General features: G+C 46.4%; 1 protein-coding gene across 3 annotated transcripts in view; it reads left to right on the top strand.

Moving 5' to 3' along the window:
- The first annotated feature begins 2,824 nt into the window (after positions 1-2,824).
- MXD4 (MAX dimerization protein 4) overlaps positions 2,825-23,839 on the top strand; it is a 41,188-nt gene continuing 20,173 nt past the window's right edge. The window contains exons 1-3 of one of the 3 annotated variants that reach the window (XM_050337822.1): positions 2,825-2,965; positions 3,596-3,695; positions 12,998-13,027. In XM_050337822.1, coding sequence (XP_050193779.1) covers positions 2,902-2,965; positions 3,596-3,695; positions 12,998-13,027 — 194 coding nt within the window. In that variant the 5' untranslated portion in view covers positions 2,825-2,901. Of the gene's footprint in view, positions 2,966-3,526; positions 3,696-12,997; positions 13,028-23,839 lie in introns of all 3 variants that reach the window. The other 2 variants (XM_050337821.1, XM_050337823.1) reach the window with 2 other exon arrangements.

Here is a 23,839-nt window from a genome sequence, read left to right as displayed (position 1 = left end):
ATCAGCAGGGGCTCTGTGGGTTTGGGGGTGGGGGGGGGATGTGTGTGTTTACACAGATTCTTACAGTTCAAGCAAAGTAAAACAGTTTATGACTCCTGGGAACAAGAGCCACCATGAACAGAGATCAGCTGCCTTCTGTGATTGCACTGGTCCCCATTTTGCAGTGCTCAGCACCACTGCATGACACTCACTCATGCATAGTCCAGCTGGCTCCAGTGGCTCCTCTCTTCCCAAAGCAGCCTTTCTATGCAGGGAAGGGTAGAAGGACAGGGCCCTGGAAAGTAACGGTATCAATGTGAAATTGTGCTCAATGACCTTAAAACAACTGTCTTCAAAATACTTCTGCCCATATTGAACACCAGAGAGAGCAATCACATTGAGTCTGATGGTTTTTACCCCGGGAGTGGTTAGAGGTGCTGGGTTTGGGTCCCAGCGGAGTGCAGGGGAGGCTGAGGCAGCTTCAGTCCAGCAGTCAAGAGCTCTGAGGAGTGTTTGGTGATTGCTCATTGTCACCAATGGCCAGTGGGGTGCTCAGCACGGGCCATGCACCCTCCTGAAGCACTGCCCTGTGCAGTGCTGTGCTTCTTTGGACTCCTGTGTGTTTCCAGAGGCAAATGGTGTGTGCTCAGAGTGTGGTGGGGAAGAGCACGAGAAGCTTCAGGCCTTCAGAGCCTCAGTAAATCCACACCTGGATCTTGGGCTTTCATACATACATATACCACTTTTGCTGAGGTGCATTTATATACCCAGCACATTCATCTTCCGTTATGGACGTGTGACTGATTCCACAGCACATGTACAAAACAGTTTAGGATACACTTAGACAAGTATACAAAGAAATATAGTTGTCCTGAAGATCTGAGGTCCTGCTGGATTGCTGTGGCTGTGGAAGAGAACAACGGTGCCTTATCTATACCTTTTTGCATCTTTTTCACTAAGCGCCCTATGCATGTGGTCAGGCAAAGGGAACTTTCTTTCCTGTGTGGACAACACAGACCTATGCATATATGGTTTCATGCTGTTTCGCAACAGAAGGCAATGTCAAATAGTGTCTAAACCTACTTCCAGTTAACAGCAAAACTGCCATAGGTTTCAATGGGTTTACAGTAAAAACTGCACTGTCTCACCCATATGCAGCAGAATTTCAACAGTTCAAGTGGCAAGTGCAAAACATTGCAGCAATTTCTTTTTTACCTTTGCAATCTACACAACCAAATTCCCTTCCACCTTGTAATTCACATAGTCAGACTTTTTCCAAACAGATCTAAAATTCTCTTAAATTACAATCACAATGCTGCTTTCTTAGCTGCCTTGTATTTTCTCTTATCCCTCTTGCCTGGACTAAATGGCAGTAAAATGTGATCTGTGGTTCAGCAGTGTTCAAGAGCCGCATTACAGTTGTGCATCCGAGGGAACAAGATACAGATTTAATACAAAATCAGGTGTAATGTATATGCGGCTTTACCTCAGTGCTGCAAAACCAGTAAAGCATAATCCTTGTTTTAATCTGAATCGCTGTTATCCTCTTAAAAGGAAACTGGCTGACATCTTTTGCCAAGGAATAAACACACAGGACAATATTCTGCATCCCTCCTATATGCTGAGTAGCTCTTACCCAAACAGCTCAATTAAAACCAACGGGACCACTTGTGTGCCTAAGTGCTATCCTGCCGGAGGGCTGATTACATGCTTCGGCACTTCTGGCCTGAAGATGTACCAACGTGTGATCACAGAACAGCTTAAAATACGCCTATTTTAAAACTAGTTGCTCGTGTTAAAACCAGCCAGTTTCAGGCAGCAGCTGTGCAGGAGCCATCTGAGATAAGGATGCAGAGCTAGCGGCGCGAACAGGGTGGTGTGGACAGGAAAGGTGCCGGGCTCCTTCCTGCTCAGCCTGCGCGCCAGGAGCCGGGCTATTCTGGTAGACGGATTCTGTGTACCCAGATGACGATAGGCAGCTCCATGTGCTGGCAAGGGCTGGAGAGCCGGCAGTGACTCTGCCCGCATTTCTGAGAGCTTCCCACTGCTCCTTTTTTTTTTTTTTTCCCAGCAGGCCGGACTGTTGCGTAGCGCTCAGCAACTCCTTTAAAACCTCCGTGCGCGTTTTCGCAGCACCGCTCGTCTTCCTCTCCCGCCCGCGCACTGTGAGGGGGGTCACGGGTGCACGTGCCGGACGCGGGTTTTTTTTGTTTTTTTTTTTTTACAGCGTCTCTGCGCATCCCATTTGTATCGTCTTTTCCGTTCCGACTTATTTCTTGCCGTACTTCCCATCACTCCTCCACCCCCTCCCCGGTCCCTCTTTCCCCCTTTCCCGGTCCGCTCCCGCCCCGCCGTGTCCCCTCACGGCGCCGCGTGAGGGGAAGGGCGGAGCCTCGCCCGGGCCCCGCCCCTCCGCCTGCCTCTTCCTCACGGCAACGCCACGCCCCCCGCCCGCCCATTGGCTGCCCCCGCCCCGCTCCCCGCCCCCCCCGCCGCGCGGCACGCGCCTCCCGCCCCATTGGCTCCTTCCCCGCCCTTCATTTGCATGACGCTCCAGCCGCCAATGGGCGGCCGCCGCCTGCTTTACATGCGAGCAGGCGGCCAATCAGCGGGCGCGGGGGCCGGGCCACCACGTGCTGTTGCTAAGCTTCGGCTTCTAAATTGTTACTACACGGGCGGCCAATGGGCGCGGGCGGCGGGGATCTGTCAACATCCCCTGCCCCGCCGGGGGGGCGCTCTGCACGCCGATTGGCGCGGCCACCCCCTCGCGTCCCGCCCCCGCGCCCGTCCGCGGCCTCCGATTGGCCGCGCGGGCTGCCCGTCGGCCGTGTGTCAAATGTAGGTTGAGCGAGGTGCCTTAAAACCGGGGGCTCGGGAGTCCCCGCGCGTGAACTCGGCGCGGGGGGCTCGGGACGGGCAGCCATGGAATTGAACTCCCTGTTAATCCTCCTGGAAGCGGCCGAGTACCTGGAGCGGAGAGACCGAGGTACAGGGCGCAGGCGGGCAGTCGGTCAGGCACCCGCAGGCGCTCCCCGCCGCTCTCGGCCTTTGTTGTGCGGCGGCCGGGCCGGGGCAGCGGCCCCGCGCCCGCACCTGCCCGGGGGGGACCCGGGCTGCGGCGGCGGCACCGCGCTGGGGGAGCACCGCTGCTCGGAGCCTGGCTTGTTTTTTATATATATATATATCTATGATCCCCCAAACAAACCAGGGACGGGTGTTGTGTGCCGCCCTGGATGGGGACGGTGCGTGTGCAGCGCTCAGGATCCCTCTCGCTGCTCCGTGTGTGGCAGTCGGTGATTGTATGGCAGCTCCCCTCCCCCAGCGCAGCGTGACAAGGGTTTGCATGATCCGCCTCGTTTTTTAGTGTGCACTCCAGTAATCCTCCTAATTTCGGCACTTCGGTGGTGGTTTTTTGGTTTGGTTTGTTTTTTTACCCCCCCTTTTGGTTTACCGAGTTATGTTTTTTTGTGTGTGTCTCGCGTCTTTAAGAGATGCCAGAATAAAATGCAAACAAATCAACCGGAAAAAATTCTGTTCTTTACCCTAGCGTTCCTGCAAAGGAGGAAAAAATTGCATGGAAAAAATATATTGCCACTAATGCTGACTTTGTCCCTAGAAGCAGAACATGGCTATGCATCAGTGTTACCCTTCGATAGTGACTATTCCAGAAAGAAAACAAAGGCAGGCACCATGGCCAGAAAATCCCAGAATAACAGGTAATAGACGCACCGCTTTTTCAGAATGAATCGGCAGCTTTTCCAATGTGTCTAGCTTATGTGCAGTGCATACATTTATGAAAAATAATAACTAATCCAGTGTCTCAGTTTTCCCCATCCCGGTAGTCGCCATTTTTCCCCTGGATGGGCTTGGCTCTGTTTTGATCTCTCATATAAACACTGCCACGCGTACACCATCTCCTTAGTACTCACTGCACTTCTGAGCCATCCGCCCTCATCGCTCCTTCTGCTCCGCGCTCACCGACAGCGGCTTTCGCTGCAGACCCAAACACCATCATCGCCACCCAGATTTCTCTTTGCATGGCACTAATTTCCACCCCCCGCCCCCCGGCATTTATTTATAAACCACAGGCAACGATCCGGCCGCCTCCCTCCTCCCCCCCCCACCCCTCGCAGCCCGAGCAGATGCAGCCTCCGGTTGCGGCGGCGCTGGGCTGCGGGCGGGGGAGCGGCGTGTGCGGGGCGGCGGGGGGGCACCCACCGCAAACTCCAACTTATCCTGCCGGCCCGAGGTGCGGAGGTGCCGGGGCGAGCCTGACCTCCCGGTGCGTTCTGCCGCACCGCCGGCTCGCCAGCCCCCGCTGCCCGCCCGCCGCATGCGGACCCGGCACAGCGCACGGCTCGGCCGCTCCCCGTTCCCGGCCATCGCTCCCGGAGGGTCTCTTGTTCCCCCGCTGCCGCCGCTACCTGCGCTGCGATGGCAGGGGCCGAGCGCTGCTGTGCGCAGGCTCTGCAGCTTTGTTTGCTGCTTGGGCAGCGGCTGTGTACGTGCAGGAGGCTTCCCCTGTCTCACAGGGACACTGCCGGCCCCTGCCTGGAGCGAACCCAGCCCCGTGCTCTGCCTGCTCTGCTTTGCTCTTCCAGGGCTGCTCCGGAGAGGACCGAGGACCGTGCCCAGCTTGGGCCTGCTTCGTCCCGGAGCAGCGATGCTCTGCCCCAGCGCAGGCTCCGCTCTGCATGGTCATGCTGGATGGTGGCTCCTGTAGAATAGCCTAAAATGAACTTGGCTTGCACGTGACTTGTTTTCCAAAGGAGCAGAGAGTCTCGGCAGGCCCGCTCGGCTCTCGCTGCTCCGGCGGGCATCCTGCGCAGCGGCGGGGTAGCCGGGTCGGGTGGTGCTGGGGAGGTGCTGGGCAGATGGCCAGGAGCTGCTCGTGGGGCACCGGAGGTGCAAAAGGAAATCAAAAGCTGACGAGCTCCCTCCTCGAGAAAAACACGAGCTGGTGAGCGTCCCGTTCGTGCCTGCCGGGGCCGAGCAGTGTGTCTTGAGGATAAACTGAGGGGGAGCAAATCGTTCCCCCGTGCCCCTGCTCTGAGAAAGGCAACCATTTTGGGGGGTATTGATTGCAGTACTCCTACTTTTTTCAGTTTTAGTTGGATTCTTTGTCTCATCTTGGAGCACAGAGAAGACGTCAGTGCATTTTGAAAAAGAAAGTCATCAGGAGTGGGAGGCGTGTCTTGTGTCCTGAGACACTTCGCTCCTGCAGATTTTTAATATTTTCTTATAAAGTATGCTCGCTGCCTTTAAAAAAAATTCAAAAAAGGTTTCATAGGATTTATAGCTGTAAACTGCTCCTTGATTTGTACGGATTTCTTGCCTATCTCTTGCATTCAAGAAATCTGTGTTACTTACAGAGCTATTATTCCATCGTTTTCCGTTCTTAGAGCTCTTGTCATCCACTGTAAAATAGTTATTTGTCTGAACTGTAAGCTGCTTTCAGGAGTTTTTAGGAGAGGATTTGTAATCTATCAAATACAGCAGAATTAAAAGATTTTTGGTTACAGATTTGCTGGTGTTATTAAAGCTGAGGCAGACACATCCACTTGCAGTTACCCTCCTGCTTTTTTTTTCTAGCTGCAGACTTATGTTTATTTACTTGTTCAGTGTTTCACTCTGATTCTCACTCGGTAGCAGTGGCAACCTTCAGAAATGCCATCCTGCAGTGTGCAGCAGGATGTTTACTTACACTTTCTTTTCTTCTAGCTGCAGTGGTTAGGTGAGGAATGGGTTGTCTGTGTTACAGGGCAGGAGGATCCTTGTCGAGGAATGGTTTCCAGCGTGGTCACCACTGGGGCAGTGGTTGACCTGGTTCAGCATGGACACTGACATGGGAAGCAGGGGCACATTTGCTTTAATGCAGCTCCCCGTTCCTTCAGGGACAGGGCAGCAGCAGCAGGGCCCTGTGGGCACCTCTGCATTGTCCTTATAGGCTCTGTGCCTGTGTCCAGCAGTCGCTGCCTGTGTGCTTAGATTTATGGGTGAGAAATTACCCTTACATTTGAACATACAGAAAATCCATGAGGTGCACCAGCATCACTATTTTATTATTACTTGTAGCTTAGAGGCTATAGGGGCCAAGCCCCAGACTAGAGTCTGAATTTTTGATAAGATAGTTAATTCTTCCTAAGCAATTCAAAGATTAACAGAGGGAGATGACTGCCTAAAGTTCATAGGATCTGGAGTGGTCGTGGATGATGTGAACCACTGGACAAAGTGTTTGTCCATATTGTTCCCCTTCAACCATTTTGCAGAAGTGCTGGGTTCGGAGCATCAGAGGCAGGCAGGTATGACTGCATACATGCCTGAAATTCATGCCTTATGATTGCATTATTTTTCTGGATAGAAAAATATATACTTAAGCTTGGAGGAGTAGGAAAGGAGCAGATAACTGCACATTTCAAATCTGCAGGGGCATTGTTGTTTTCATCGCCTATTTTTGTATCCTGCTGCTTGCAGCATCTGATCAGATTAAAAAGTGAGATACACGTATATATGTGTATATATTTTTTTCATGCTTTATGAGCTTTACGTGTATAAAAGCATGAAAAACATCCTCCTCATTGCTGGAAAATCAGAAAAGAGGGAAGGAGGAGAAGAATTGTCAGATGTGAGGAAGACTGGTGTGCTGTACCCTTCTTCTTTGTTCTGTATTTTCTTTATATTGCAAAACATGGTGCCTGCCTGTGGGGAGAAAAATGTACCCCAGGTAGCACAGGTGTGCTGGGCAGCCCCCGTGGGCAGGGGGACAGGCTCGGATGGATTCCAGCTGCCCTGTTGTTCTGCACGGGCACGGATCGACACCACCTTCCTCTGCTGAGGAGGTGGTGATGTTCCTATAAGAAATCATATGAGACCTCTGTCCCCTGTCAATGGTTGGCAAGGCCCAGACCCACAGGAGAAGGGGGAGGAAGGCTGCCTGTCCTTTGGACAGGATGCTCAGGTCTTGGCTAAAAGCTTGCTCACCTTTTGGCTGTCATTAAGTGAGAAGTAATTTTGACAGGTCTGGATTCATGCAGGGAAAAACACCCGCAGAATTACATTTAATTAACCAAAATCTGTAAGCCTTCTGTTCACCGTAGGAATTTAACATTTTTGCTTTGTCCACTGCTAGCTTTAAATGAAAATTGAAAACAGGTGTTAGCAGTTTGTTGATAAAAAATATTCTCGGGGGGTTATTGGTAGCAATCAGACACAATTTTTGGCCATTTCTTTTTCACTTGTACATTAAAATAGTTGATGTTATGTGTTTTCTTCTCAGTTTCCTGTGATGTGCCCTTTCCCATGTCACACAAACCAAACTGCTTTGTTTTCTCTCTGGCTTGCCATTTGTGCTGCGTCCTCAGCTGAGATTCAGACTTGTTTCCCCCCAGTAATTTTGACCAAAATCCTCTGGCAAATGAAACTGGATTCTTGTTTTGTGAAGAGGACAGGAGATTAGAGAAAGCCACAATATTATTTTTTTGCAGGGAGGTAAACCTAGGTCACATCTTCTTGTTACAATAATACTTATCAGGTACTTGACTCCTGTATAATAAATGTCTGCTCTTCACAGAGCAGTAGCTGTATGTGATTCCTAAAGCAGTGGCATGCCGTTTAATAATTCTTCGTAAGGTGTAGTTGAAATTGAAAAAAGGCATCAAACAAACAGCTGGATTTAGTGAATAACAAATATTCTAAAGTCAAACTCACTGTTTGTTCCAAGGAAATGGATAGGTTACACGTGCGTGATGTGCCGAGGAGGAATGCGACACAAATCTGAAATTTGGTGACGTTTGCTCTCAAGGCAGGGCACTCTGACAGAGAAACACGCAAGGCTGCAGATAATTGGGCTGCTTCTGCCCTGTCTGTAACGACACTCACCAGGTGTGGGGTACCTTGAGCTGCATGGGGGTGTGAGGTGCCTGTGTGCCCATGCACAGGGGAGCTCGGGCAGCTGCTTTGCCGTGAAAGGGTCAGAAATAAGGTAAAATGAAAACTAAAATCTTAGTGTTGGATGCCAGTCTACTGAGGTCACGGTTAAATTTACTTGCAGAGAAAGGAACTGGATGTCAGTGGTGCAGTGTGTTTGGCCTGTTAATTTAGGAGCTGGTTTATTGAGGGACAGGGAGCAAAATAAACGCCGGTTAATAAATATATCTTCTGTGTCAATTAATATTTTTCTTCATATGTTATATAAATAGACTTGTACTTTGTGTTGTGTTTTGGTGAAGGGTTATATGTAGAAAAAGATGAAAGCTGCATTTGGTCTTTCAAAGAAAAACAGAGCTTAATGTCCGAATTCCTCTGTTGCTGTTGGCTCATGGTGAGGGTGAACCTGTGGCCCGCGAAACGAGCCCCTTGCTCTCTGCAGATGTTGTTCTGTGCCCACACAGAGCAGCTTAGGAATTGCAGCCTGGTTTTTATTTTATTTTTCCTTAAATTTTTTTTTTTTTTTGTGGAGGCCAAGAATAAAACACTGCAAAGCAGACTGTGCAGGCACAGCTCCTCTGATTTTTTTTTTTTTTGCCTGGATTTCTGAATTCGATGGATCCTTCTGGGTTTGCTTTCTTAAAGCTGGCAGCACAGGGACAGCAACTGATGTCACCGAGCGTGGTTTTAAAACTGAGGCATTTTAGTCCCAATGAAATAGATCTCACCAACAGGCCTGTCGCCCCTGAGGAACTGCAGTAGGTCTGCAATGTTTGGGAGCTGCGCTGCTCCTGCAATTGAGGGAAACAAATTGCCACCGTCTTAGAAGCACGTTCGGACCTGGCCACTGCAAACATGTGGCAGCACAAACTTGAATAAGGTGCTGGAGCCAGAACTCTGCATCGAGGCTGTGCCAGTATGCCTGGTTCCCCGACCCCAGCTGAATCTGCAGAACCGGTTAAATTTTGCTATGAGGAGAATGCAAAATTAATTTTTAGTGGATTCATTCCATACAGGTGCGCTCTTTGACAGGCTGTGAGCAATGTGTCCAGTTTGAAACAAATGGAAAAAAACAGGCCATGTGCTTATGTGCAGGTTCATCTGGTGCTTTGGGTGGTGAGCTGTAATATTTTCAAGTGCATCCCACAGCAGGTTATAAGTGTATACAGAGAATTTCCTGGAAGCGAATCTTGATCCTTCGGACGAAAAGCTGCGTAGCAGTCGCATTCACAGAGGACTGAAGGGGTAAGCCTCGTGCTTTTACACACCTGCTCTTTTGGGAGTGGGAACTGGATGTAGACACTTAACGTGTAGCACCTTGTAAAACTTCTTGCTCTGTTTGTTCTTACTCTTTTGGCCTGGACAGAAGGTGAAGTGCAGGCAGTGTGGTTTGCACACGGCTGTGTGACCTTAGGTGGAGTTGTGTCCTCTGCACATGGGTTGTATAACACCCTGGCAGCCCTGCCTGTACTAGAAAGCCCTGGCACGGGTAAGATGCTTGCCACTGTTTTAAGCACTTCGTTAACCAGCCTGCTTTACTCCCTATAGTGCTTTAAAATGTGTTGGCAACTGGTAGTGTATTGGTGACTCACGGTCTAGACCTTAACACTGGGCAATAAACTTCAGCAGTTCACCGCTTTTGTCAGGAGCTGTGCTGGTTTCCCACTGACAAGATGCCCTGTCTGGTGAGGTAAATAGAGGGAGGAGTAGGGAAGGTGTGTTAATACTGAAAACTTAAATATACTTAAGGCTGCACATCGTGCATAGAGGGAAATCTCAACCTCCTATGCACGTGAGCAGCTCCTGCTGGCTCGCCCATCAACTGGCAGAAAGTGGACTTGGAGGGGCTCTTGCCTCTTCTGGTTTAGTCTCACCATCTCAGTTAGCACCTGTCTGAAGTACTTAGGTGAGTCTGCTGAATCAGCGGAATTCTCAAATGCAATACCTTGAATTCTTGTTTGGAGAAAGGATGGTGGAGGGCAATGGCTCTGGGGATGTGCTATTGGAAGTGGTAAAGCATCTTGCAGACCAACATCTGCATTTACTTGGCTCCTCTTTGTTCTTCCAAATCTTCTTTGGCCAGTTTCTTCACAAAGAAAATTTAACTGCTCTTTCATATCCAGTGAACTGCTCAGCATTTGCTAAAGGAATATCAGGGCTGTCTCCGGTTAATGATGTAGTTTAAGCAGCAGTGTTCCTGATCTGTGATTTTGCTGATGATTTTTTTAATTGTCTTTTTCCATTTTTTAATCTGAACTTTTTATTGTCACCTTTTCATTGTCACCTTTTCATCACTTCTACTTCCAACTCTGCCAAGTGAACCTAAGCTAAACACCAGAAATCTTCTTTCTCTTTCAGCCTTTTTTTTAAGGACTTCACAGACCATTTGTCTGAAAAACAGTCATACATCTGTCTCTTTTATATAAATACACATATAGATACATCTTCTTAGCCGTGGCCTACATCTTTTACTGAAGTAATAAAAGACTCCATTTTGAAACAGGGTACGGTGGGTACTGGGTTGTGTGCAGACCAGTTCTTATGTTTTTTTCCCCTCACTTAAGGTTGCATGAATAGCAGAAGGAGATGGATATTCTTGCAATATTTGGTACTGTAGACAGTGAAGGAGATAAAAAACAATATTTAGAGAGAGGTTCACCTCTTCTGTAAACAAACCCAACAACAAAAAACCCCCATCATGCTTGTAATTGGGCATTTAACTTGTGTAGATGGAGCAACTCCCAGGTAAATGTCAGGACTCTCGGTTTTGGTTCCTGCATAGGAACTGATGGTTGAGGTGTTAGTCAGCCCCCCCCACACCTCCTGAAATGTGTGGCTGGTGCCCACGTTTGCACACTGCAGTCTTTTATGTCCCAAAGAGCTCTGCAAAGAGGCACACACCCACCACTGCTCCGTCTGGTGGCTGGCACAACCGACAGGAGAACACCCTTTGCCCAACAGAGGTGCCCTGTGGGTGTGCTGCATGCAGGACTTCCAGCTAATCACTGCATCCTCTCTTAACCCAGCAAAACACTCAGTGCAGGCTGAATTTCTTGGCCAGTGGTTCTGGTGCTGTCCCTGTGCATGCTCACCGGAGCTGCTGTGAGCTCTGCTACAGCAGGGAGCTTGGAATGGGCCAGTTACAGTGATTGTGTTCATCTTCGTGTCTAATTGCCAGAAATGTCAAGGAGTTCATGCTGCAGGGATGAATCCATACCAGCCTGTATTTCCTCTCTCTTCCAGAGTTCCCTGCAAACAGTGTCTTTGTGCCCTTGACAGGCCCAGTGAGGGTGTTTGGGGACAACAGTACCCTCCTGAACTTCTGTTTCCCACGTATTTTCATAAACATTGGTGGATTTGGTGTAGTGTTTGTCAATTTTTGTAAATATTGGGGTAGAGAAAAAGTTTGATCTCTTTCTCTGTAGATGTGTTGTAGAAAATAAAAACCAGTTTCCCCTTATTGTAGTCAAATGGCAAGGGCAGTAAAACACAGCAAACCAAGCCCACCCTGCCATATTTATGTAGCGCTGATTATGTGTAAAACACTTTCAGTGTTGCTGCACTGGTCAACAGCACTTAGGAATACTATCACACATTACCTGATTGTGGCTCACTTGATGCAACAAGTTTAAAAAAAATTACGTAGAGAATTCCTAGGCCTTTCAGAAAAAGACAGCAGATAGTGAGTGACGTAATTGGTGTCTCGGTACCAACACTGGGATGCTTTTTGGTGAGAGTGGATTAGCATCAGTGCTGAGCCTTGTAAGCATTTCAGTTTTACCTGCAGAGGGGCAGTTCACTGAAGCGCTTGCAGGATCAGGAGCTGCACTGGCCTGAGATAAATGGCTTGTGGGTTTGTTCACTTGGGTGTTTGTTTGCCTGAGCTTCGCTTTCTTTCCCCCCACCACCCCTCTATGGCTGGAGTGATGCTTTGTCATCAGTAACACCCCGGTAGAGCCGCAGCATCCAGCTGCACGTGTGTGTGCAGGGAGAGGCAGGACAGCTCTCCGCTGGGCAGCATTCCTGCGGGAAGGCTTTCTCCCCTTGGGATGTCGTTGCTTGCTGGTGGGACCGTGCACTTGCCCCTCCAAAAAAGCCAAGAGGCTTTGCTCTCACCCTTCCTTGAAGCCCCCTCAGCCAGCACATCGTGCCCAGCTGCAGGGGCTGGGGCTGCAGAACGCTGGAGCAGAGCTGCTCTGACATCATCTGCCTGCCCTAAAAGCTGCCACCGCCTCTGGATCTTTTGATCCTTACGTGCCGGGCATGCATTCAGTGGGGCAAAACTGAAAAGTCTGGAAAATTGCTTGTTTTGAAATGGTGACAGTAACTTCATTTTAGGAATGTTTTTAATCTGAGCTGTATAAATAAATAAAATTAATATTTTCAGCTGAATCAGTGGAAAAAAATAAATCCTCTAAGAATTTAGGGCTACCTTCTAATGGCAAAAAACCTGAAGCATTGGTTGGGGAAAAAAAAAAATCTCCAATCCTAGTAGATTGGAAGAGGATAGCATACTGCTGTGGTCAGTACAGAGACTGTGATATTTTTGGTTTCTTTTTCTGTTTGTAGACTCAGAAGAATTAGGAGGATTCCTCTTTTTTGCCATTAAGATGTCAACAACAACAACAGCAGTGATTAGCTGCTGATTTTTCTTTCTGCTGCTCTGTGGGCTTGAAAGCTGGCTTTTTGGGTGCTTTTTGCTCTTCTTACCTGCTACCACTTAGATCTTCTAACTCTTCCTGCCCCCTCATAATTTTTCTTCACGGATAAAAATCTTGTGGGCTGTTTTTATTGCTAACTTGCTCATTTTTTTATGTTCCTTTCTGTCTCTGAATGTATTGAGCGCTAATAAATGCAAATTTATTGTAATTCCTCCCCAAACCCACGGTTTACTCATGAAAATTAAGTTGATACCTTCAAGTATCTAAGGGATGTAAAAGTGAACCAATTTAATAGCAAAGCTGTTTCATAATCCATATAAATGCATGTTTTAGAGAACTCTTTTGCGACTTATGCAGGTGTTGGCTTTTAAATATTCTAAATCTTGGTTTATTTATCCTTTTCTCTAATATTTCTTTTCTCTTTTTAATAGGTCATCACACAACGAACTAGAAAAACATAGGTAAGTCTTGAAAAAAAAGCTAATTAAAAGATGTATGGTTGACATTAGAGTTACCATGTTTATTGAAGAATATTTTGCTGAAATTGTTTTGATTCTGCACTGAGTAGGTTATTAAGTTGTTTCGGATTCTTTTATCAACTAAAATAGGATAGGTATAGTATTATTTGGCTTTTTTTCCCTTGTTGTTTGGTATGCTCTTCTTGAAACACCCCTGATAATTAGCTTTGTACTGATAAATGCTGTAACTGGATAACCGAGTTGTTACTAACAAAGAATCTGATTGCAGCAACTGTTTGCTAGAGGTGTTAAATGCTATAGTACAAAGTATTTTGTGACTAAGGTGAATGATTTTCGGGAACAGTGTGTCACACAGGGTTATTCTATGTTTTTTTTTTTTTTTAAAGTATGCCTAAAGTGCAGTTAATTTCCATCTTGCATGTAAGTACCTACAGATATGTTTTTCCCCTCCGTCTGCTTCCTTGCTGGTGCGTGTCCTGTCCAGAGAGCTGTGTGTGATAGAAATGGGCACCTCCTGAGCTGCAGCCCTGGTCTGGTGTATCCAGTGCTGGGAAAAGCCAGACTTAACCAGGACAGACCTTAGACCCTGCAGACCTGAGATGTACAGAACTCAGGTTTGCACAGTTTTGGAGGCAGTGTTCCCTGTCCGTTGTATCATGTCAGAGTTTGTTTGCAGATGGGCCTTTGAGCTGTCTGAAGTCTCTGGGGTGCACACAGAGAGCTCCGAGAGCAAATGGTGCCTGTCTTGGCTCTGCCTTTCGGTTCCCTCACTGCAGGATTGCTGCCTTTCACTTACCATCCAGGCAGCAGGATAAACTCTCCTTCGGGTAGTTTTCTGTTCATTTTGTGTAGCTTGTGGTCTTTCAGGTTTCGTGCATCCAGAGACAGCAAGGGTGGTGTGTGTGAATATGATTTAAACCTATTTGCATGCATCTAAATACGTGAAACGTGGTTGATGGCACAACAAGTTTGGACTCGTGGGGGTTTTTTGTGTCTTGTTCTGTGGCTGCAGTTATGTAGCAGCTAGACCATCACTTCCCTTGCATGCTTACATGCTTTCCTGTAGTTTAATTGTAATATGAGTAAACTGTAGCTCTGCCTAATAGCCACGTGGTCATCCTAGAGATGAGAGGAACTGGAGAAGGCTCAAGCTCACAAACACAGGCCTCAGCTGTAGAATGCAGTGCATTGGCTAAGGCAGTGACATCAACTGGCAGAAGTTCTGCTGACAGAGTCTTCAGGAAAATAACTGCATGTAAAATTTTGTCCTTTGGTCACACTTCTTTAAAATAATAAAAAAAAGTCATTGGCCCCAACTGTGATTCCTTCTCACTCTCATTTTTTTTCATCCTCATTTTAGATACTCTGTTGCATTTTTCCTTCCCCTCTGCTCCATCATTATTGACTTGTTGTCATGCAAACTCCATATTCTCTTTTTTTTTATTTTCCTTCAGTCATTTTTATAACCCAAGCATGGAGTTGCCTCTTCTTCCCTCTGCTCTGCCTTAACGTGTTTAAGCAGCACAGTAAATGAGGCACAGCAGCATTAGCAGCAGATGCAGGGCCAGAAGGAGAATCTATTAATTGTTCAATCTCTGTTCTCACTTTCAGTTCTGTGTTGTAGTAGTTGGACCATACAGTATTTGCCTTGCTACCTTTTCTCTCTGCCATCTCAAGGTCAAAATAGGTAAACTGCACAGTATGTCGTGTGATTATACAACTAATGTTTGTAACTGCTGCTGCTTGCTGTGCCTCCTGCAGTTAGGCTATACTTGAAGCCAGATTTTTATTATTCCCGGTGAGAACCTGCAAATTAGTGCGAGATCCTTGTATGTGCAAATGGGTGTTCACAAAAGTGGTTGAGACGTGTTCAGTTCTAGTTGCCTGATGTATTGGTGTGAGGGACTCCTGCAATTTTTATTTCTCTTTTTTTTTTTAACAACCCCCTCCTCCAGCGCTGTGGGTGTATGAGCAGATAATAACCGATCATAGTGTTTTTCACAGTGTTTTACTAAAATTACATTAGAATCTATCAAGTGTCTTGCAAAGTTTAATGGAAGATTCACAGCCGTGGTGTGTCCCTGTAGCAGCTGGTCCTTTCGGCGGAGCCCGTCCTCCTTCCCCAGCACAGCCCTGCCCTGTCAGCTGGGAAGCACTGGATGTTGATTTTGGAGGTGTATCCCTTCCAGGACCAGCGCCTTTGACTCACCACTGCCGTGATGCCTCTCTGGCGAGACACATTTGGTTATCTCACAGGAGCCTGTCGAGGAGGAGCGGAGAAGATGGCCGTGCTCATCCCTCTCCTTCCCCAGTCCCTCCCGTGGCGCCTGTGGGCTGCACTCGGTGCTGGAGGGCAGGGAAATGGCTTCCTCATTCACAGGGCCGTTGTGTCCTGCATGAGGGTGGCCAGAGCTGCCACTGGAAAGCCGTGGTAGCCTTGTACTGCGTGTGGTGCTGTTGCAGGTTCTGCACTGGTGTTGCACATCAGAGGTTTTACCGGTGGATTTGGCGTCGGTGGGAATGGCAGTGGTTGTTGATCTCTGCGTGTGCCGGCTCAGCTGTTTGGCACCACTACTTTAATTTGCGTTTTCTACTGCTGTGTCTCTTTCCTGTGTGTTTTTGAAGGGATGCTCAGAGAAAGACAAATGGAAGCAGAGACATAATTCCAAGAAAAAAATCTTGTTAGATGTTAGAATTCAGATTACAGTTATAGTAAAGTGTTTGTCAGCAATTCATAACATCCTTTTTTTCTGCTTTAAGTCTCCCTCGAATATCCTGCTCAGAAATTCAGCGTATGTTCCTTATAGTGAAACGCCTGTAAGGACTTACCCTCTAATGGCAGTCTTGTTTTGGTCCTGTGTGATCCACATTTGCATCTTGGAGCCATGAAACAGGAATCCCCCTAAATAAAAAGTAGAAAGGCAAGAAATTTTCTATCCTAAGGACAGATGAGGTCCTAGAAGATATTTTAATAATCACAGGCAGGTTAGAGTGGCACTTGGATGTAACTAGTTCCTAATGACAAATACATGCATGTATATTCATTTATGTATTTTTTGTTGTTTCCAGCCAGGCCATTATGTCTGTAGGCTTTCACAGAGCAATGTAAACAGTAAGTAAATTAGTAGTCAGACTTTTTGCAAGGAAATTTTTAAATCGACCTGACCTGACAATTGTATAAAGGAATTCGACTTTCGTACTGTAAAAAACCTCAGAAATTCGTGAAAGACATAAGCTTCTTAAAAAGACACAGCATAATCTCATTTATTTACATCAGTTTATACTAGTGCTGCATTAGAAGATAAAAGCCAAGGTGTATCCCCCCAGCTCGTGCAAGGCCATGGGAGGGAGCAGGAGCAGCACCTCCCACTGTAGTCCACCCTTTCTTGATGCAAGCACATGGAGCCCTGACAAAGGATGCTGAGATCAACCCATCAGGGTTCCTCTGCTGACAAAGTCATTCCCTCCTGCCTGGCCACGAGGAGCTCTGCTGCAGGAGGAATGCAAGAATTCTTGCCCTTTCCCTCGCCAAGTCTTTGAAAACTGCTTGTGAATCTCGATGATTTTGAAGAACAGCTTTTAAGAATTAGTGAGGAAATGAATAAAAATGTGCCTTGAAATTGGCAAGCCGCGTGCTGCTGTCCCCAGACTGGCACCACGTGAGCTGAACAAGTGCTGTGTGACCCTGCTGTGGCTTGATCTAGGGCCCAGGGCACCAGGCTTAGGTCTGACAAAAGCTGACAAGCTGAGCCCTGTGGAGGTAAAACCAGGCAGTGCTGTTGGCAGAGGTGTACTCTAGGGGCATTTCCCTGCTTTTCTATGGAAGGTGCTCCAAGAAGTGGAAGTGCATAGGTGTTTAGCTCCATCAGTGGGTATCAGGTGTGACAGGGAGCACTCTTGTTCAGGGCTCGCTAGTTTGTAGTGCAGGAAGCTGGGACCACTGTGGAGGTGGCCTGCGTCAGTTGAGGGAAACTGCCCTGAATTTTTAGAAGTGCAAGACCAGGATGGGGAATACATGAGGCACCATGATTTGCAAAACTTTACAGAAGAAAAGAAAAACGCTTTCTTTCTTTCCAAAGGAGCCTGATGTATGCACTGGTTAGAGTGCTGATCAGGGGGAGACTGAAAGTGTTCTCATGTGCAGAGAAGGTAATGCTGACCTGAGGTTTGGGTAGTGCTGTGTGTAGTCCTAAAACATAGTATCTTGCCAGAAAAAGGTTTTTCTATTACATCATCATGTGTATGAAATGGATATCTGTATATAAACATAGGTTTTGATAAGCAATATATATTTTGATGAGAAAGTTATGATGTGCAACGTTAGCTGATACAGTAAATAGAGCAGAGGTGCCTCTGAAGTTAAGTTCTAATAGGTATTCTCATGAAGGAAGTGCAGATGCAGGAGCACAGTTACATTCAATTTCACTCACCAGAGTCACTTTGAGTTTAAAGTTTATATAAGCTGAGAGAATGTCTTGAAATTCTCTCTGTGGTGCTCCATGTTAGTAAACTGCAGGGTTAATGAAAAGCATGTAATTGCCAGTTGCTGATAAACCTGGAAGTTTTGAAACAGAGCTGAAAGGTCATTGAAATAATAGCATACTAAAACAATACTTAATGTTTATTTTTGTTATGGGCTGCCTTTTCAAAATCATAAATTACCATTGTGGTTAGCTCTGCTATGCAGCATCAAAGATGTAACTGCATTGATCCATCACGCTGAATGGTTGTGGTGCCACCACTAACTGAGGAAACCCCCAAACTGGTGGTGGAGGTAAAGTCCTTCCAGGGAAGGATCACCCAGTACGTGTCTCACTGCTGTGCTTCCATCAGGAGTTTAAGCCACCGTGGTCCCAGGCTGGTGCTGCTGGGCCCTGCTTCCTACCAGCACAGCAGGAGGGGAGAGGCTTCCTGACCCAGCTCACTGTCACAGGCACACCCTGATGCCAGCACAGGGAGAGAGTGGGATGGCTTCTTTGAGTGACAGTGTTAATTTACAGTAGAGGGCAGTTACAGTTCACTTCTCTGTCAGCTTAGTGTTTCTCCTTAGCATCCAGTGCTGGCTGCTGTTGCCTGGAGTGCTGTGCTGGATGGGTCTTACTGACCTGGGACAGATTTCGTTGTTATAATGTGTCTATAAAAACTGCTGCCATTTCTAGGATGTGTCCAGATTATATCTAAACCATCCAGGTAATGTGGCTGCTACATTATTGGTTGGAACCACACCATCTTACTAGCTGAACTATAATATCTGTATACTAACTCCCTATAAGATCTGTTTCTTCTTGTTTTCTCATCAAGTAAAGAACTTTTTTACATCATCTGGTTGGTGTAAAATGGTTTATTGCAATTCCATTGAATTGCAATAAACATACCTTTGCAGTGCTTTAGCAAGGTAGTGTCTTAGGAGTGTGACTTGCCTTTTGTGAACTGAAGGCCACCATGGTTTGGGCCCCTGTTCCTCCTGCCCAGCTATGGCTGCTTCTTTGAGGGTGCCAGCTGTATTGGGCAGGTGAATGGTGTTGACTCAGCCAGTGCAAGCCTGAATCTCAGCTTAAACCCTTTTACTTGTAATTTAGTCTCAGGCATTTGTGTCTTAAATTTCTGTAATAATTTTTTTTTGGTGGAGCCTGTTTAGCAAAGTCTATAAAAAACTGGACCCTCAGAACCGAAGATTTAATTCTGTGCTTTTGCTGAAAAGTCCCATGTTTCTGAGTCTGACTGATCTATGGAATTAAAGAAATTGGAAGGTTTAAAACCTTGCATTGAAATGCTGTTCTTTCCTCACCATTTTCCCACTTCTAGAGAATCAGCAAGTGTCTGGACCTGTGGCTTTTCCTGCACTACCTGCTGCAATGACTACTATAAATACTTCTGCACTGAACTGCTGTCTTTCCAGTGCAGATAGCAGCTCACCTGATTATGCACTCCCAACAATAGTATCTTCCCACCTAGACTGCTGGTTTGGAAAGGAGGGGTATATTAAGCAGATGAAGCTTGGAAGTTAATCTGCTCAGGAAGTTATATTCCAGGTGTCAGAGATGTGCACATCCTCATGCTTTGGACAAAGCTTCTATTTGGCAATGAAAAATGGGACTAAAATACAGCCTTGACTCAGTTGTAGTGTCCTTTTTCCTGCTGAAGTAATCTTTGAACTGTGGAGCCCAAGTGTAGTCGTGGGTCTGGGCTCCAGAAAGCCGTGTGCTTCCTGGCCAGCCCAGCAGCCAGCAGAGAGCAGATGGGAGAGAAACCAAGTGCATGCGTTTTTTTCCACTTGAATTTGTTCGTGCCTCTCTCCAAACATAAGTCCATTGTGTGTCAGCCTCTAATGGACTATGTGAAAGGTGGTTTATGTTTTCAGCATCTGCTAATTGACCTGGCCAGTTCTTACCCAGCACGGTAGAGAGAGCGGGCTGGTCTCGTACAAAGGGGAGATGGGTGGGCTGGAATTCCAGCTGCTTTCAGGACTGTACAGACAACATTGATTCCCTGCAAATAAGGGAAGAGAGGCCTGATGGTGACTGCTCTCTTGATTGGAGGAGAAAAAAAAAATTGTTGAATTAGGTAATAAAAAAAAAATATATTTTTTTTTAAGCTTGCTCAGCTACATTTGGGCAAGTGAGCTGGAACTTGATTTTTTTTTGTAAAGGTATTTAGGCAGCTAATGGGCTTTAAGAATCTGGCCTCTGAAATGAGTCTTACGTAATGCCATGGGAATCCTTGGCTGCATCCCAACCAGTCAAGTCTGTGGAAGCCCACAGACCAAAACTGGGTGTATGGAAGTGGTACCTGCTGTGGTTTGAAGAAGTGGCAAATGCACCTGCAAGCCAGCAGTGCAGCTCCAGCTCTTTAAGGCAAGGCTGGCTTTGCACTCAGGATTTACACCAAATCTGCAGGAGGGGGATTACTTTCTCCCAAGTATGTCATGAGTGCTGATGTCACAGTGTCCCTGGTTGGAGCAGACAAAAAGGGATCAACCTAAGCTGGAGGAGGTGGCTATATTCTGTGGGTTGGTTGTCCTATCTCTTCCACTCCCTGCCTCCATGCTGCTTTGGCATCTCTAGCTCTATTTTTAGCACTCCTTTCCCTGGAGGGCCTACGCTGTTTGAGTATTGGATATGCCATGGCCTGGTCCCAAATTCAAAATGTCTCTTTCTGGATGGAACGATATGTACTTCCCTGTTGCAGCTCATGCCCCTTTCCTCTCGTGGTCTCTGTCAGCAGACACTTGTGCTTAGATTTACTGCTCAGGATTCCTTTGCAGGTCAAGTAGTTTTTAATCTGTGTTTTCTCCCCTTGGTACACACGATGGTTTAACATGTGGCAGGCTGTGGGCCTGACTCTTCCTCACACCCAGGGGATTTCAGTAGGAGCTGTGCCTGCAGCCTGAACCCTCCATCACATCCAGGCAGCTGCAGACGATGCAGTTAAGGTTCCAGAAAGTGTACTGAGCATGAACATTTAGCCAGCAGATCATAAATGTGAAAAAGCATAATGATGTTCCTTCACAGAAGCTTAATTTGGGCCTTTTTTGTAAAAAACAAAACAAAAACAACCCCACTGCCTCCTCCATGCACGGGATCCAGTTAAAGCTGACTCCTCTTGTCCTAAAGAGCTGTGCAAACTACATGAATGGATAAGATACTCCTTCTGTCTGCCTCTCCCTATTTTTGAAGGAGAGACTTGTTTTGGGACTTCATAGAGTGCTGTGTTTTGAGATGGCAATGCATATGCTGAGCTGTGTACACACCCTGCTAGACTAGAGCAGGGTGACAGGACTTGTCAAAGGACGTCAAGTGGCTAATATTGTTGTTTAATTCTAGTTTATGTTGTGCAATTTTTTTTTCTATACAGATTAGTGTAACTAATTGTGTAGCATGTGGAGATTGGCACAGCTGACACAGAAGAGGTGTGGGCTTGGATGTAGGTACATGAGGTCATGTTGCAATGCATTTAACTTGAACAACTAATAACTCTAGTTACAGGCTACATGCCCTACATTACGAAAGCCTATATTAGATTCTACCTTATAGCAAGAAAGCAGAAGATTTGGGTAACAGTTAAAGACTGCATCTGACCTTGGTAAAATGTTTCTAAAAGGCTGGAGAACTAGTGGTGAGTCCTATTCTCCCAAATGCCACCTTGGGATGAATGCCTGACAAATTTATCTGCTTTTCTTTCCTTGATGGTTCAATTCAGGTAACTAAGTGAAGATAGAAGGTGATAAATAAGGGACCTGCCTGGCATGTAATTGCTGCCAGGACTCAGCAGCTCTTCTTGAAGTGAGGAATACCATCACCGTTTGCAAATACTGGCTGTACAGGCACTCTGTGCCTTACATAGCACATTAGCTGGTATTTACAAAACATAAAGGTAGCAAACCCTGTAATTCCCCCAAGAAAGCTGACTTAATCCCGATTGGTAGGTGCTGTTGTGTTGACTGCTGCAACGAACAGCATGGGTGGAGCAAGTAATTTCTGCTAGGGAAATTTGGGAGCTTGTTGTGTGTGTTTGGCTAGAAGCAGTTATTGGGTGTAGGTGCTAAGAGGTGTTTAAAATAGACTGCTGGGTGTCTTGGTTCCCACTGCCTGACTTTACATACTCACATGGCGAGTGGGTCCAAACTTCAGCTCTTCCTTTTGTTGCCAGATAATGTCAGGACACTGCACTTAAGAAATCTGGGCTGAGTTTTGTGGGAAAGAAGAAGGAGGAAAGGGAGAAGAGTTTTGAAAAGCTGTTCCATAGCGTAGCATCCCCAAATGGATCATTTTCAGATTCTGCTCAACTGCACCCTGTCTGACTCAGGGGCAACCAGCTTTGTACTGTTCAATGGAAAGGGAAATAGGACGGAAATTAAATTATAAACAAGGTACTATCTGTGCTGTGGCAAGCTATATCTAAACTTTGGGGTGGAACTGTCAAGATATCTGCAAATGTCCACTGTCCCATGATGCTGTATTTTGTCGCTGTTTGGCAGGGGGAAATAAGTGTTGCAGGGGGAAATAAGTGTTGCTCATCTTTCAATTCATCTGAAAGTAAAATACCCATTGCAGTCTTGGAAGAGACCATCTTTAATTACAGTCAGTGCATTTAATCCTTCCCCTAAATTTGTTTATATATACACCTCACTGTCTTCTATTCACCTCTAATTACAAGGTTTAAACGAGGGAGTTGGAGACATACAGCAAGACATTTGGGGACATGTATTATTAATTACTTCAGTGTGATTTCTTTTCTTCTCTTCATTTGGTGTTCTCACTTGGGGTCTGAACCAGCCTTCAGTTGGCTGCAACAGGAACCCTACTGTTGTCTCAAGGCACCTCAGGTTTTTCAGAGCCCATCTCAAGTATCTGCATCTGTAAAAGACAGCAACACCCACCACCTCCTTCCCCCTGCAAAGCCAGTAAACTTCACAAGCTGCCATCATTAGCTGCTCTCTCTAAGATGGCCATGAAGCTTTGGTGGGTACACGTGCTGAGGAAGCAATAGTAAAAGCAAAAATGGAAGTAACACATAGCGCTGAATATCTCTTTTTGATAGTTTCCTGGTCAGAGCTTAAAACTTCCGACCTCTGAGAATGAGAAAGTGATTGTTTAGGTGCTGAACTGGAGAGAGTTGCCTTAATTCTGATTAGGTTTTAAAAATGTGGTGTAAATTGCTGTTGTTTCTTTTAGTGCCTCGTGCACGTGGAAACGTGGAGTCCCTACAGCATTTTTCAGGCTAGTTAAATTGGATACTTGTATTTACTTGGTATTTGGATATGGAGGTACAACAGACAATAAAAACCACAGTCACAGGTATCCAGTGTTGCAGATATTAGTGCTTCACACTCATTTAACTTGATGCAGGAAAAGGTTGCTTAATTCTGTCTGTCTTTAATCCCAAGGCCTTGTGCTCAGTGTGTGACAGCAATGCATGTTTTTAATTTAGCTAAAATAATTCAACTTGACTTGCCTCTCCTTTAATTTGGCATCATACAGTGGTGATGTAAAAAAAAAATAAAAATCTTGAACACATTTCTCCCCTCATTTGACATACGTATAAAATAACTAGGTCTATAGGGAGGTTTAAAATTAGGCAGAAAAAAGCTCACTAGGCCCAGTACTGTGCTCTTTTGGCTTAGTGCTGTGCTGCAGCTCAACTTCTCCAGGCTTATTTAAGCATTGTAGTCTCTCCCCCCCTCCTTTTTTTTTTAAGATCCTTCCTGTTGGCAGCTGTCCTGAGACACGATGTTCTTGCTTAGCATTTTGATGTGGGGAAACAGTTCTGATAATTAAAGCCGGTTTCAAGCCATGAGCTGATTTGTAAGCAGTGACTTGCTCTGGGGTGTTGTCAGTTGATAAAACGTGTAGCTTGTGTGCATAGAGCCAGTCTGCACCTTGTGCCTTAAACTCCATGTGAGAGGGACATACACACTCCCAGGAGCTGCTTCTGGATGAGACAGATTGCATCCTCTTCAGCCACCTGTTGGTGAATGGTTAATTCCTGGAAAATTATCATTATCATCCTTTTCCCCTCTGTGTGTAAACCTGGTGCAAACCTGTTGTTGTTATGCAGCTTTTCCTTGTTTAAATAAATGCAGTTCTCTTTGACCCACTCTGCAGTCCTCAACAAATTCCTTACAAGAGTACTGTGAAAGGTGGCAAACGCAAACACACCTGTAGCAGAACTGCAGACCCACGGTGTGGGTTTGGATGTGCTGTGGAAATTTGCTTTGTGGTGTTCCACTGCCAGCAAGGGCCAAAGTGTTACCGCTCTCATGTAAATGGTTGCAAGTCCTAATCCACTCTTGGG

This window comes from Myiozetetes cayanensis, unplaced genomic scaffold, assembly GCF_022539395.1.
Source record: "Myiozetetes cayanensis isolate MyiCay16 unplaced genomic scaffold, myiCay2020 scf7, whole genome shotgun sequence".
Classification (NCBI taxonomy): Eukaryota; Metazoa; Chordata; class Aves; order Passeriformes; family Tyrannidae; genus Myiozetetes; species Myiozetetes cayanensis.
Note: the sequence above shows the minus strand (reverse complement) of the source record. Positions and strands in the feature narration are given on the sequence as shown.